At 35.2% G+C, this 16,550-nt stretch overlaps 2 protein-coding genes across 4 annotated transcripts in view; one reads left to right on the top strand and one right to left on the bottom strand.

Annotated features, from left to right (window-relative positions):
• Positions 1-5,901, bottom strand: part of LOC106789772 (forkhead box protein O-like) — an 89,725-nt gene extending 83,824 nt beyond the window's left edge. Inside the window, exons 1-2 of one of the 3 annotated variants that reach the window (XM_014754251.1) lie at positions 5,767-5,901; positions 3,426-4,203 (exon numbers count right to left, since the gene is read on the bottom strand). In XM_014754251.1, coding sequence (XP_014609737.1) covers positions 3,426-3,971 — 546 coding nt within the window. In that variant the 5' untranslated portion in view covers positions 3,972-4,203; positions 5,767-5,901. Of the gene's footprint in view, positions 1-3,425; positions 4,706-5,766 lie in introns of those variants that run through there. The other 2 variants (XM_014754252.1, XM_014754253.1) reach the window with 2 other exon arrangements.
• A 2,440-nt stretch (positions 5,902-8,341) lies between these two features.
• The window catches only part of LOC106789779, a 62,297-nt gene continuing 54,088 nt past the window's right edge, over positions 8,342-16,550 (top strand). The window contains exon 1 of the mRNA XM_014754259.1: positions 8,342-9,411. Coding sequence (XP_014609745.1) covers positions 9,120-9,411 — 292 coding nt within the window. The 5' untranslated portion in view covers positions 8,342-9,119. The remainder of the gene's footprint in view (positions 9,412-16,550) is intronic.

Genomic DNA, 16,550 nt, shown 5'->3' with positions numbered 1-16,550 from the left:
TACGAAGCGCAACATACGTAACGAATGTGCGATACTCATTAAAAGAGTCAAGGGTATATTACGTGAAGAGTGCGGTTACACAGCATCATCTGTATTGCCATTACGTCATCGAAGGTTGATCCATGCATACATATATATATATATATATATATATATATATGCGTGTATGCGTGTGTGTATAATATATATATATTATGCACATTTATCACCGTAGATCATGATGAAAATCATGGAAGACTTGTGGCAACTCCAAACGAATTCTTCAAACTTATCTATCTTGTCATTATATACTCGTCTCATAAGTAGAATTGATTTTTTATATGTTCAAAATGTTTCCTCCGCATTAAAATTAATAATCTCATTAACATATTCCTATGGGATGAGAAAATAAGTAATCATGAGTAATGCTTTAATCATTTCTATCATCGCGTCCTATCAAATGTCTATGTCCAATATGTAAATTTTATCTGCGCAGATACATATGTAATACGTACAGTGTCAAACAAAAGTATCTTATATCTACTAATTTTCCTCAAAGATATATTTCTTTACACAAATCGGCGAATAATATATAATTATCTCTTTTAATTAATACACGTATATACAATATATATATATATATATAGGTATTTATGCAATTTCTACATAATGAATAAACAACATGAATTAAAATAAAATATTCGAAGGAAATATAGGAGACACTTGTAACCTAGTAGCCAACGAACGCATATAAGAAAATAGCTTTGGGCGAGAAATTCTAGGAGAGAAAGGTGTACGACGAGTAAGAAGCAGCTGTCCTACGTTTCTATCGAATAACCAAGTCGATTAGATTCGAGTCGAGTTGTAATACTTGTAAAGGCAAGTATGCGAGACGATTCTTTCACAATTTACTATGCGCGGCATAGAAGAAATCGTAGCCTTGCTCCTGGCAAGGTGAATTAAGTGCTGTTGACCACGAATAGAACGCAACATCCATTTATCATAGATCTAACTATATATATTTCACTTTTCAAATTTATTTATCTTTTTCAATATCGAACCAAATTTTCGTTACATTTTTTAATTGCTGCAGGCAATTAATTGTAATCATTTCTTTTAATGGTTGGTCAAGTTTGTTTATTGAATTAATATTTTGTTGGGACTAAGCTAAAATATTCATTAACACATTCCTCTATTTTAAATATAAATCATATCAATATTTATAATAAAATAAAATCATTACGTGATATTATAAGTGATCTGTATTAACAATAAACTTTGAATGAACACAAATAAGCAATATTATACTGACAAAATTCGCGATATAGTATTGATATTTCATTTATTTATAAGTACTCAACAAAATATTCGTATATACTGACCAATTATTTCACAATTTGTGCATATATATTGCAGTAATTAAATTACTCTTTCTCAATAATCAATTTATTTATTTATTTTTCAAAGAGTAAAAAATATACAAATAAATGTATGTTATGCATCAACTACTTTTTTAATTGCTTTCACATTTTCCTGTCAATTTTATTGAATTTTTTTTAGCATATGCCTTTTTTTTTTAGACACCCATTTATTTAATCAATTATGATGACGAATTAACGAAAATCATTTTTTAATGAATAATAAACACGAACAGTTCTAATTTATCACTGACGTGTATCTCTCATCGAACTCTTTTAATTTTGCTTAAAACAGTTTTGATGTAACGCGGAACAAATTAACTGTGTAATAAGAAAATGAAGTTCCTAACTATATAGATAATTGTAAACGGAAAAATCGTTAGTAATTTCCGCGAATCCTTGAATTCCTAGACGCCATTAGTTTCCAAGAAGACTCATTGATAACTCGCGATGCGTCGTAAACCGTTAGCACCGAAGAATTTGTAAGTGCATACTTACGTGAAACGTTGATCGGCCAACGATAATAATAATAGTAAAAATAATAATAATATTAATAATAATAATAATGATAAAATAATGATAATAATAATGACACATTTTTCTCGGTAAAACGTTCGAGCAAGAAACGTGATCTACGTATACGTCAGGCGCCGCTAAATCATGCAAAAATTTCCTTCAATTTTTATCTAGACAGAAAAAAAATCAATAAAATTACAATCAAACTCGATGCTACTATTAATGCCTATTATTTATTGAAATAACATCTATACGCGTATGCATATATCTATGTATGTATGTAATATCGAACTAAAGTATTGGTAGGTAAATTTTCCTATTAAATTCTACTCAAATCTTTCCATAAAGAACGATATTATTATTATTATTTCATTTATTAAATATATTCTCAATTCTAAAGTATGAATATGTTATAAGCATAATGAATATTAAATGGGTGTATGATAATGAAAAAGAAAAAAAAGAAATTAGCTTTTAATAATTAATACAATTTGTGTTTACTTAAAAATATCTAAAGTTTTTCTCTGCTTCTTTATTTTTTTTTTATGATACACCAATTTTATTTGCATAATTTTCACGATACGCGATAATTATACTTTAGACTCGATATAGATGGCCTTTTTTTTTGTTTCTTGTATTAACTTAAAGATTAGTCGATTTATATAACAGAACGTTATATGGAAAATTTTCTCTGTACCAATAAACTTACTTAGTTAAGTTTGTCACAATATACAACATATACATAATTCACCATACAACACAATTATGCATTTTTCTCCATGCAATATTATCAAAAGCGCGCGTCACGATTGTTGCGTAAGACGGAAGACACCGATCTAAAACTTGAAAGTAAAAAACGAGCTTACGAAATATACGACGTTACGTTATAAATTACGTTGTTTCGTAGCGCGCGATAACGATTTCCTCGATAATTAAATATGCATGCGAAAAGAGAGATAGGTGGATTTATAGATACACAGATAAATAAATAGATGAATAGGTAGATAGATAGATAAGGATGTAGAAAAGAGAGAAAAAGAACAATCCGTTTTTCGATCCACACGCTACGATTATTATTTTTATTATTATTATTATCATCATCATCTTCCTACTTTTAATCGATCGGACTCTGATCTATCACATCTACGTAGAAAGATAATTCGTCATCCATTATTTCCAATGAAGTTCCTAAATAATTAAAGTAACTAACCGAAAAGTAATCATTATTTTATAATTTCGTAATAGATCGATACCATCTTGTTAGATCTTCTTCCTCTTTTTTTCTTCTTGTCTTAATATAGCTCAACGTTCAAAGACTAAAATTCATTTCTCTCGTAATCAAAATACAAACGAAGGAAATAAAGAGCGTAATAATCTATGCTAGGACAGTCTGCTTACTACAACGTTATAATATTATCTAATAGGCATAGATTATTTACTAAACGAATCGATCATTTCCAAATAAATATACCTATAGATATAACAAATAATTTGAATAAGTATAAAACTTACCTTCCAACCGGCGCTACTATTACTATCACCCTTGTCTTTGAAATAGTGAACGTTCTGGACCATCCATTCGTAAATCTGGGATAAAGTGAGCCTTTGTTCGGGTGCACTGGTGATCGCTTGAGTGATCAGATCGGCATAGCTGAGATTACCCCATGCGTTTCTTCTCGAAGAGTTCTTCTTAACGGGAAATAAAGCAGCACTCCCAGCACCTTGTCCTAGGGTACTCTGTTGAGGTGGTGTACCAGCCTCGCCAATGTCATTTCCAGTTTGTGCACCAGTACCACAAGCACCACTAGCACCAGCACCACCTACTCCAACACCACCTACTCCAACATTACCTTCGACGTATCCTTCGGGCCTGGGTAATGGCCACGTGTTTGATCTTGCTCTCGTTTGAGGCTCAAAACTGTTCTCGTCAAACGGTACTCCTTGTTGTTGCTGCTGCTGCTGTTGAGATGCGGTCGTTGTACTCGAAGAGGATGATACCGTTGGGACCGAGTCCATCATGTTGGCCTCTTCTGTATATTCCACTTTGACCGCGTGCATGTTTCGCGGGCAAGAAAAGTACCGGTAGTAAGTAGTCCCCTACAGTCGTCGACCTTAAGAATTGAGCGCGCTTGCGCTCGCGCGCATCGACACAAGGGCTTGATCTTCTTCCTCCTACTGCTAATCCTTCTCCTTCTTCTTCTTCTTTCTTCTACTTCTTCTTCTATACGTTTAAAACTCTTTGTCTATCTATAATCTTATTTCCTTTCTTCTTCTTTATATTATTCTCAACCTTGAATAAAACGAAAGAGAAGATAAACCAACGTTAGTCTCGTATTATTTGATTATTAAATTTCGCTAATTACTTTAATCTCTTTCCCCCATATTTTAAAATAACCATTCTCAATTAAATTCCAAAATAATCCGAACTTTGAGAGGAACGCACGCGGAGTGTATCGAAGATAAGGAACGAGTGCGTGTTGAACTTGCGTGTTCCACTTGCACACCCTGCCACAACGAGTGTGGAAAAGGAAGAAAAAGAATATATAGATAGATAGTGTGTGCGTGCACACAGCAGAAAGGCTGTGTGTATACGTGTAAAAGAGAGAAAGAAAAGGAGGGAAAAAGGCAGAAAGAGAGAGTAGTAGTAATATAACTGTGGATCGCGAAGAAAATCGAGCGCGACGATGGATCGACTCGACCACGACTGGGCGGCCAATCGAGCGAGAATACACTCTGTACTGCGCGCCGCGTTCCTCTTCGTCGCCACGAGAGAGAGAAAGAGAGAAAGAGAGAAAAAGAGAGAGAGAGAGAGAAGGAAAGAGCGTGCGAGAACGTCGTTTACGCTTATGGGATGTATATATATGTGTGTGTGTGTGTGTGTGGGAGCAGCAGGGAGGTGAGGTATATATCGGTGTGTGCGCAACCGAGACGCGCGGGAACGATTGAACGTGTACGAGTGAGTGAGGGAGGGTGGGAAGGTGGGAGGGAAGGTGGGAGGGAAGTTGGGAGGAACGGATGGAGGGAACGAGAGAGAGGAATCAAAAGAAAGATAGAAGATGGTATGAAGAAGAGGGGCAGACCACGTGGTTAAACTCAATGTTTACAAGCTGTGCCGCCGTCGTACTCGCTCGTCGTCACGTGGTCATGTTTTGATAGAGAAATTGGCCCACCGCTAGGAGGGAAAGCCCCGTTTAAGATCTTCTCGTTGACCACGACAAATAATGGATCCTTACTTCGATTATGTACCACCTCCTCTTCTTCCTCATACTCCTATTCCTCTCCTCTTCCTCCTCCTCTTATTTCCCTGATATCTCACTGTCTCTCTCTCTCTCTCTCTCTCTCTCTCTCGTCAATGATAATTATAAACGAATACGTAACGAAAAAGACATTTACGATTTTGTCGGCGTTAACTAATAACACTGTCAACTATCGATACCTAATAATCGTGTAGCGTCGATAACTATTATTATTATTTCGAATTTCGATAGATAGAATTCGATGTGATTTGATTTTCTCCCACTCTCTCTTTTTCTCCAAGTTTTATTTCCTCTTCGTATATACTTTCTGTTTTTGATTATACTTTATGCGTACTCTCGTTCATATTTCTTTTTAAAAAAGAAAATAGAAAAAAAACACTCGACTCGACGTACCACTATTTCGGCGGGAAAAATTGCAATTGTTTTTATTTCAATACAACAACGCGTAGAAAATTCAACGATACTTTAAACGTCGATGATGACGATTTTCTCTATCATCGATTTTCTCTCATACGAAATTACGAGAATATATATGTATAATAAACGTGTTCACACATATACGTATAACTTAGACAAAAATTGTTCTATAAATTTACCTGAATGATTATTATTAATGAAAAGTAAACAATCGGTATTATCTTTTCGGAAAAGAGAAATGATTCGTGAAATTTTGGAACTATCACACCGCAAAAGAAGAAGTTGCCGGCAAGACGGCACGGCGTATACTGACGAATTCTTCTGACCGCCGGCCGGAACTGACCGAGCGAAGCCGAAGTTGCGGAGAGACCCCGAGAGGCGAATTCGTGGCGCCTACCTCCTCTCTCTCTCTCTTTCAGAGCAAGAGAGAGAGTGTGAGAGAGAGACAAAGTTCGCAGTAGTTCGCCACGAATGAGAGAAAGAGAGAGGGAGGGAGGACTGTAGGGAGGACTGTAGGGAGGACTGTAGGGAGGACTGTAGGGAGGAATACAGGGAGGAATACAGGGGAAAGGGTTGGAAGGGAACGTTCCATGGTGGGTGGTTGCTCGGTGCCTTGGTGTTTCGTCGAGTGGGAGAAGAAAGAAGGTGGGAGGTTACGGATGGGTGTGTGCGCGCGCGCGCGTCCTACACACTGCCAGAGAGAGAGGGAAAGAGTAGGTTGGCAGTGTGCTTAATGGTGGAAGGATGAAATCGCCGAGTGTAAAATAGAAAAAGAGAAGACGACATCCTTGGCGATGTCACACAGTGGTAATGAGCATCGCTGAACTCATTGTTTCTAGATTTATCTCGATAATCTAATCGTTTATCTAAAATCTGATATCCTTTTCCACCGTTCGAGAATTCGAGAGCTTGCATTTCAGGACCTCCTGTATCAACTATTACTTCTACGCCAGTTCCAACATTTCTTTTTAATTATTTTTTTCCCCGCAACATCTTTACCCATGTAACTACAACGATCTTTGCAAAATTTTTATGTTAGCTAATCTGTAGGAAAATGTATTTTGTAATCGTACAAAGTTCAATAGTCCACGTTTTGGGAGTACCGTCAATTGTGTGTTTAACAATTTTAAAGTTATATTTCTTTTGGCGCATTTGCGAAAAAATGATGAGAGCGAATTCTTACGATGCGCGCGCACAGCGATATGATTTTAACAGCATGAAGTTTGCTGGTATTTACGATGCGCGCGCACAGCGATATTAATTGAACTGCATGAAGTTAGTCGCGTCATAGCCAGCTTGGTGTATTGTTCACGTATTCGATCGAGTTCCTGAACAACGGATAAAATCCCACTTCTAATAAAGATCCACTTCTATAAATTACAAAGTTCAATGGAAAATTACATTTTGTTACAGGATCACATGATGTCCAAAGAGGTAGGTGGCATACAAAATCGTGTTAAATCCTTGTACATTGCTTTTATAACTACACCACAAACTATTGGAATATGTTCTTTTTCTTATTCTGACAATGTATAATTTCATTTCGTCCAACGGATTGCACGAATAACCTCAAATTTGATTTCAAGTTGAATCAAATATTATGAAAAATTTGATTGTAAAATATATTCATAAATTGTCTAATATTCGGCTTGAAAGTTTGGACGATCGTTTCTATCGAAAAGTAAAACGTAAGAGAAAGAAGGAACGAAAAAGAAAGAAGGAGAGAGTTGGAGGCTAACGATTGAATGAAGTTTATCGTGTGAAAATTCCACATGCGAAGGTCGAATAAAGAATGAAAAAGAAAGTATTAGGAAATCCAAACCCATTAGATCCTTTCGAAGGAGGACTATTAATTACGTCACCCTAATTCTAAATCTCACTTTGAAGCACCTTACGGCTTAAGGAAAAGAATTGCAATTGAATTCTTTTTCGAAGAAAAGATGACCCCTCATTAGCCGATAGCTTTTCAATTATCAGATTTTATTTTACGGTACATTGTATTATCTTATAATACTTTTCTTTCGTTATTGTTCAAGAATCTACCTACTACTACTAAATTTTAGTTTACAATAAAGATTTTTTTCAACTTATTGTAAGACAAACCTCTTTTGTAAATGTTAAAGAAGAAAAGATTTTCGAAAGTAGTAGAAATCTTTTATGATCCTTGTCGGCATCTTCTTCTTGTGCCATTTGTTGACACATTCACTCTGTGTACACTATTCGCTATTAAAAATTACTAGGAAAAAAGCAGGTTTAAAATATATTGAAACTCTAGTAACATGGCTAGGCATCATATCAATAATTTCAGTGCTCTACCTTTATCTTATCGACAGTTGGTAATACGGCTTACCATTGATTGAAAACAAAAAACAATCGAAAAATTCATTGCTTTGCTTAGAAATGTTTTCGTTTTTTCGATTATTAATAACTAATTAAATAATTAATCAATAAAGTGTGCAATAATAGATTTTAAACGTGCAATTAATGTACAATTAAGAGCACTTATTCATTTTTTGTGCTGTTAAGGTTCCTTGACAGCGTTTGTACGGTCATTTGTTGAAACATTCATAGAAAGAAATAACTACAATTACCAATAACAGTAATGAAACCTTATGAGCGAAAAACGGAATCAATGTTACCAACCGCCGATCAGGATAACAGAGGCAAGAATGCAGATACCGAATGCAGGGTGCCATGATACAAAGGCACCATTTGATTGGGACAAAATGGCGCCGGTGCATGGCGCTGGTGCATGGCGCTGGTGCATGGCGGCGCAAATGGCAGCGCAAATGGCGGTGGGTTTCGAGTTATTCGAACAAGGAGCGCACAACCGGCCGGCACTTGGCGCACCGACGTCGCGTCGCGCGGTATGCGTTTCTTCCTTTATCTTCGCTCTCCAACTTTCTGTTTTTCCTTTTTTTTTCTTTTTTTTCTTATTATACACCTTTTTAATCCTTCAATTCCTATTTCCTAAAACAATAATAGTCAAAATGCACGATAAAATGCACGATAAAATAATGCACGATAAAATAATGCACGATATTAACAATGCGGAAAATTATTCGTCGCGAAAAAAGAAGGAATGAAAAGTCAATCAATCGTGTGATGGTGTAACATAATAAATAATAAGTTGATATTGTTGAAAAGTGAGATTAAATAAATAAAAAGGAAAAAGAATATACGTAAAGTGCGAGGAGATATTCTCTGCAAGGATATACGATCTCGAATATGAAAAAAAAAGAGAGATAAGACAGAGAAAGATGGAATAAGATAAATAGAAAAAAGGGATAAGGGGTTCGAAAAAAATGAGTGTGATGATAAATCAGTGAAATAGATAAATAAAAAAGTGAAATAATAGAAATATGATGGAGATGTTAGAACGTTAATAACAAAAATTCATTGATAGAATTGAAATAGTGGTATCGTCGATGATCAGCAACGTCCAAGAAATTCATAAAGGTTAATCATAAAGGATAATCACCATCTGGTATGCGCCAAGGACTGATCTTCGTAGGTTCCTCGTCGAAGGATCATGCCGTTCGTGATTCGAAAGGTGGAGCCGCGTTTCTTGTGCCGCGGTCACGTGCCATCCGGCGCGGCGGCACAAGAGTTACCGGTTGGTGCCGAATTGGAGGCCGTGGCGAACGGGGCCCTTACCGGTTCCCTCAAACAACTGGCCTCGCTCCTCACCACAGCCGAGGACATATTTGCCGAACTCACTCGGGAACTGACTGTGGTCGCTGAAAGGAGTGCCCAAGTCAGACGAAGACTCGACAAGGTCGAACAACGACTCAATATTGTCGACCCTAAGAAGGTGCCCGTTCGTGAGTACTACCTTCGCCTTATTTTTTATTTACCCCAACAACGATTGACACAACCCTTAATAGTATTTTATTTATATGCACTTTTATGCACAATACTAATCGATGATGCAGGATTTGATATTTAGGCTTGTTACTCCTCCTCCTCCTTAGTTTTTTCGGATGTGTCTCTTAAAGATGCAATTCATTTATCCGGAATTATCATTCGGAACGGAAGCACGCTTCGACGAAGTTACTTTTGACGATTTATTATCGTTCTTAAGTGTATATACTATTCCTTTCTAACCAAACGTCAAATGTATATAAGCACACAACACCACATATACATTCGTTTTGCTTCGGTGGAGATCGACGATTATACCGTCGAGATTATACAACCCAACTTCCATGCCAGGAATTCTTTGATCGCCATAACGATCTCTTAAGGAGGCACAATACGTGTTACGTAAAAAATACGAACGGTCAGGTTCCCCATCTCCGTTGAAATTACCTAATTCACATGGTGTGTTCGAAAAGAAAAAGAAAGAGAAGGAAAGAAAAAAATGTATGACTAATTATCACCTTGAAGACGATTTCTCAAGCGTTCCTCGAACGGATCAAAAAATACAAAAAAAAAGAAGAAGAAGAAGAAGAATTTACGATCAAATCACGAGACGATCAATCGGTGCGATCCTCACCCCCGTTGGGCAATTTAAAAATGTCGTTTATCAGAAAAAAAATAAGAAGAAGAAGAAGAGAAAGAAATAAAAAATAAAAAAGAGAAATAAAAACGGTAAGATCGTCTCGGTCGAGCAGTTTCTCGAATCTCGTGCTCGTAATCCTTTCTCTTAGCTGAGTAAAAAGGGTAGAGGAGGTGCTCTTTCGATTTCATGGACCCCGTCGCGTATATAGCATGGTGTGTATCGTCTGGTAAAGCGAGAGTGAGAAAGAGAAAAAGAGAAAGGACGAAAGAAACACGAAGTAAGAAAGAGAGAGAGAGGGAGAGAGCCATATTACAGGGAAAACGTTTCGTGTTACCTGCCGCACCGTGGGAAACGGATCTCGCAGTGTGCCGAAAGCAAGTTTCACCGTAGGACGAAAGATTAGGGCTTCCTTGGGATAAATCGTAACAAAGAATCCCTTGTGGTCTATATAATATTTATTTTTCTCCCTCTTACTTTTACTCTCAGTTGTTTTTATTCTTTCCTTTCATTTTCTTTTCTCATTTCAAAATGTTTTCCATCGGGGATGATATTTAAAAATGATCAAGTAAAATGACATATTTGATATATACACAGGCATACACTTTTATTCATATATTTTTATTCTATTTTAGAAAAATTAGAAAAGATAGTAGAAAAGTTTGAGTAAGACTATTTCGAGAGAAAATGGAGAACGTTAATTATCATAAGTTAAAACGTTTTATTTACGGGAAGAAATCCTCATAGCGATTAATCCTATGCACATAATATGTATACATGCGAATATATTTTGTGTGTATTTAAGTATATACATATATACTTCCGCTATCGTGTTTCTTCGCTGACTTTGCGCTAGGTAGATAAAGTTAATCTTGAAAAGAGAACCATAGCGAGTTGATCACGGCTCGAGTTCGGTATATAATATAAAACCCTTAATAAGAAACAAAGCCGTATTAACTGGTTCAACCATTGGAACCACTAACGTAGTCATTTAATCATCTTTATCATCCTCCCCGATCATCGGTTTTATATTCTCTAAAGCAGATCCTTGATTCTAGGGTTCGATCTTTATGATTTCAAAATATACCCTTATTTTTCTAATATAATCATCTTGACCTCTTTTTCCATATCTTCATAATTATATGTGTTTTTCTATTATAAATTGGAAAATTATGGTATTTAAGGCGTGAATATTTTACACACGCATTGCATTTATGTATATGCAATGAATGTTATTTTCCAATAGGGATAGGAACATTATTTTTCATTAAAAAGGGCCCTACCCTATTGATCGTTCCTAAATCTTAAATAGAAAATTGTTGCATGGATCGCACGAAGAATATTTTTGTTTGTTTGATTCGCGTTTTCATCATATAATTAGATCTTTTCTAATCAAGTAGGTAACCCTTTCATCCTGATCTGTGATAAGCTCGAAGAGATTTTCTTCCTGAACACGAAGGAAGCAACAATACAACAGCAAAGTCCAAGTTCACCGAAGCGAAGAAACAGCACGCGTATATTCGTTCCGCCAAGTTTCAAGGGTCGTATTCGAAATACGATCTACGACGCATGGTGTTATTCGTAGTCGGTGTATACCGCATATATTTTCTTTTTCTTCCTTACTTCTTTCTCTATTTAATATTTCTTCTCTTTAATTTGTTCGAATTTAAACCATTTCACGTGTAAAATCATTATTTTGTTCGATTTAAAACGAAACTCGGACACAGCTAATCCTTATACAAAAAATCTATAAAAGATGGAAATAAATTTTTCTAAGAGACCATAAAAGTCTAACAATATATCTCGCGTATATAAATGACATGATAATAAAAGAGAAAATGTATGAACAAACACCATGGATTTTCTGCGTTCCTTCACGATGGATGCGAGTCGAAGGGGTGGTAGTATAAAAAGTATTCTATGGCTTCCATCGGCAAACAGCTGAGGCTTCTTCCTCCGGTGTGGAATCCTAACCCCCGAGGGATCGTTCTTACAGTTTTTCTCTATTTCTTTCTCTCTTTTTTTCTTTTTTCTTCGTTCTTCTCTCTCTCTCTCTCTCTTTCTCTACCTTCTTCGTGGGATCGACAAACTTCTTTTTCTTACACTAGATTACCCACGAAACGTCACAACTTTAAACAGCTGATTTAGTTACATAGACTGATGAAACTGTACCACCCAAATTATAGAATACATTTTTGTACTTTTTCGTAAATCTTCCTATCATCGAAATAGAGAGGACTAGGAATTTGTAGAAATAGTTAATAAAATCTAATTGAAGAATTACTTTGTAGTTTGAATCGAATAAATGACGATTAAATGCATGGGTAGATATATAAACGGTATACTTGTATCTATAAAATATTATGTAATAGTATGTTGTAATTACGTATCCGTTATGTTTGCATTATATGGTTACAGAGTGTATCTCTTTCTATGATCGTAACACGATCGTAATCCAAGAAAGGTAGACGTATTTTGCGCAATTACAAACTATACTATTCGAGTTGCTACTACTCTATATGCCATCGTAGACAGAGAGTCAGTCGCATAGAATGCAACGATGTCAAAGAACTCGTCTTACCGTAAAATAAGTTACATTGCAACTTTTCTAACGTTAATTATACAAATGCAATGACTCTTGTTCTCTTTATTTGGACACGAACGAACATAGTTTCGAAGGAATATATATTTTTCTAAACAACTATGTTTTATCAACATTTATTTTTTCTTTTCCATTCTATCCTTATTTGAATCTTATAAAAATATCGATTAGCATGACTAACATTGGTTAAGATTATTTATGATTTTTGTCTATTTTTTTCCATGAGAGAAAATGATAGAACGAGGATTAGTTCAGTGATTTTGAAAACAACCACCACTATTCTAAGAATTCAATGAACTTTCTGTATTCCTCTTCGTTCTGTTAACAAGATTTTGTCTTTGTCTCTTTTCTTACTTTACCATCCGCTTCCTCCATTTTGTTTCTTTTTCCTCTCACGGTTTCAATAAACCGTTCAGTAAAACGGAAAACAAAATGGCAAGGATACGTTAACTCTTTGCATCATTAGCTTCACTTAGCTATTACCTTCTAATTAGTTGAATTATTTGATTTTTAACGAAATAACTTTGTAACTTTTCTAACTCACAGTTACCTCACAGAGTTCGTTGAGTAATATCGCATGTAATATAATATTCCTACTTTTTTTTTTTATATTAGTTAAATTTAATTACTTGTACAATGGATGTCAAAAGGTTTTTTTATAAGAAATTATTTATACGTGAAAGGACAGGGACTTTTTGACATTCGATTAGAAACTTTGGGTTCATCCTATACAATATGGATTGTTAATATTCCATATAAATGGTTTTCACTCGTATGTCTTTCTACGTTCGTTTTGTAAAACTATAGTAAATATTTTCTAATCACGTTTCTCGTTAGGATTTCGTTTACATGCATGCATAAACGAAGAGATCTTTGGATTAGAAATAAGAGAAAGAGAGAGGGACGAGACGGGCAGGAAGTGGAAAGTTTTCCAATTATCGATACGTTGAGAAAATAGTTTGTGATTCGATTCCACGGTATATCCAGGAGGAATAAACTTGTATCACGAAACGTATCGATCTTTCGTTCTCGATACATAAATCGATCGACGATTGATCCTAATTGGATGTTTTTCAAAGGAAAAACAAATAAAAATATAAACGAATCAACAAATATATCGCATAATTATTTATTTGGATTTTATTTAGCTCGCGTGTGAAATAAATATATTTTTGACGTTACGTGATGGTAATTAAAATCACGGTATTACGCATACATACATCATAGGTATATTTATAATTGAATAGTAACTGGGACACCGTAGCTCGTGTTAATATATTTTCGAATCAGCAATTAGCATTCATCGTTCTAACAAATGGTGATTAGAGTCTCGTCATTAAAAGTTACCATCCAACGATGCGTATCCTCGGCTAATAATTAACCCTCTTCGAAGTAGCATACTCGCGTTGGAATATTGTACAAAAATATTTTTAAATAAAAGATAAGAGACAAAAGAAATATAAATGATAGATAGTTCGCGATTAAGAAAAAGAAAATATATTTCAACGTTGACATTAAATACACACACATTTTAAGTACACCATAAACATATTATATATATATATATATCGTTAGAGATATCGAACATTAGAAGAGAAACGAAAGAGAAGACGAACGAAAACGATTTCGTTCTACCAACGGAGAGAAAATAGCAATGAAAAGAGATAGAGAAGAAATAAGAAGAGAGAGAAAGAAAATGCGGCGGAGGGTCAAAGGTCGCGATAGTGGTGGAAGGGCTTGAAGCGTAGTAGGAGCGTAGGAACGTGAGCGAGTAACGATGGTACTTAATAATGGCTTTGTAAATCGACGGGCAGGTGTTCAAATCGCTACGATTAATTAACTAACAATCGGCTTTATTTTCACTTCAATGTTTCTTTTATTTTCTCTTGCAAATATTAACTAAAAATCTTTTACGCGATCATTCCGAATATATTTTAATTGCAATCTTTTTATTGATGATCATGTATGTAGACTCTTCAAGTAGAAAAAGATCATTTATTTCAAATGCAATTGAAATTCATATTATTTTATATCAATATAGAATCCCTTGATGCAAGCACACATACCTTTATTATATATATATATATCTCAAATCTATTTAAAATACCGACAAATTATTATTTACACCGATTACATTTATTCCACGATATACTTATTGGTCAGAACAAAATGTTGAATAATATAATGTCCAAATAAATATAAACATTTATTTAAATATTCATTCTTTGTGTACATCTTTATACATCTTATCCTTACCCGAGGCCATAATCTCGTTTTACGATTATTCGGAAGCGTTTTCAGATAAGGATTAAATCGCGAGAATGCTTGGGGCCACCGCGAAAACCGGTATCGATAGATTAAGAAAAAGAGACACACGCATACATACATACATTCGCGCCTACTCAACTCCATATACCTTGTTTCTCGTATATACATATATACATGCATACATATATATATAATATGCCAGGGGCTTGCTATAATATACGCTGGATTAGATGAACGTTACTGGATGGTTCTATTATTCTAAGGATATTTCCTGTACTTTGCTATGAAGTCGATCTTCAAACTATGAACGACGTAATATTATCGATATAATCCTATTATTAATATTATTATTATCATCTTTTTAATATACAATATTTCATTGACGAGTAAAACAAAACTAATACTGAAATGATGAATTAATGAAAAATGATTGAATCCATTTTTCAACACGACAAATCTTTATTTTTCTCTTCCATACGATTAGAGGTTCGTAACTTTAACAGAAAGGAAATGCGTAACGTAAAAACGTTAGCTTAAATTATGAATCTTAAAGTGTGGTTTAGAGGACACGAACAGCAGATGCGAGTGAACGAACGAAGGCAACCGCAATGGTGCGTGCAGCCATATGCTGCTACGGAAAATACGCACCTTGTTGCTTGCGTTTCATCTATGTGAAAAATTCTTGGAAACAGTGTGCCAAGTCTTGCAAGTTAAATTAAGAAAAATAAAACGTGACGATGAGAAGAAGAAAATAAAACTCATTACAAATCAAACAAACACAAATGATAATAGTTTATCTCTGCCCAAATCTAAAACTTGCAAAAATATACTTTTATCAAAAAAAACACGATAGTTTATAATTTATTGCGAGAAAAGTGTGAACAACGTCAACTATATCTACGTTTTATTATAGGCAACTTGTTAAAGAAAGAAAGAAAGAAAGAAAGAAAAGTCGTTAGGTTAAGTGAAAAAAGGAAAACGCGTTTGTTGCGAGCACGTGCCAGCATGTTGGATCGTCTAAAATTAAGCTCTCCCTCTCTCCCTCTCTCTCTCTCTCTCTCTCTTTTCCTTGCACCGTGGAAGGATAGAAAGAGGTGGGGAAAAAAGTATATGGGGGGTGAGGGGTCCCTCTACCCTCGATCTTTTTCTACCGGCACTTCTGTCGAACCAGCTGGCAACCGGAAGTAAGTGCAAGAAGGAGCTCGAACCATAAGAAGAAGAGAAAAAGAAAGGGAATATAAAGGAAAGGTATATCCAAGGAGGGCTAATAAAAGGAGGGGATGAAAACGTTGTGCAAGGGCACTACGCAACAGGGAGGGAGGAGGGCTCAGATATTGTCGAGGACCGTTACGACACCCGATGTGCCCCACTTTTATTTCTACCGGTATCCTTATTATTATCCTTCTAGAATAACTTTGCCTTTTTTTCTCGTTTCTTTTTTTTATTTTTTCATCCCTCTCGAGATACGCGAACTTTCCTATTCCGATTATACACCTTTCCCTCATCTTCTATTTAAATAATCAAAATCACACATAATCTTTTATATTAAAAATGACAATATTTTTATGCACGAGTCTAAAATAGTTGTTTCT

This window comes from Polistes canadensis, unplaced genomic scaffold, assembly GCF_001313835.1.
Source record: "Polistes canadensis isolate GaletaPanama2010 unplaced genomic scaffold, ASM131383v1 scaffold_203, whole genome shotgun sequence".
NCBI classification, from domain to species: Eukaryota; Metazoa; Arthropoda; class Insecta; order Hymenoptera; family Vespidae; genus Polistes; species Polistes canadensis.
This window is presented reverse-complemented; position numbering and strand designations above follow the sequence as displayed.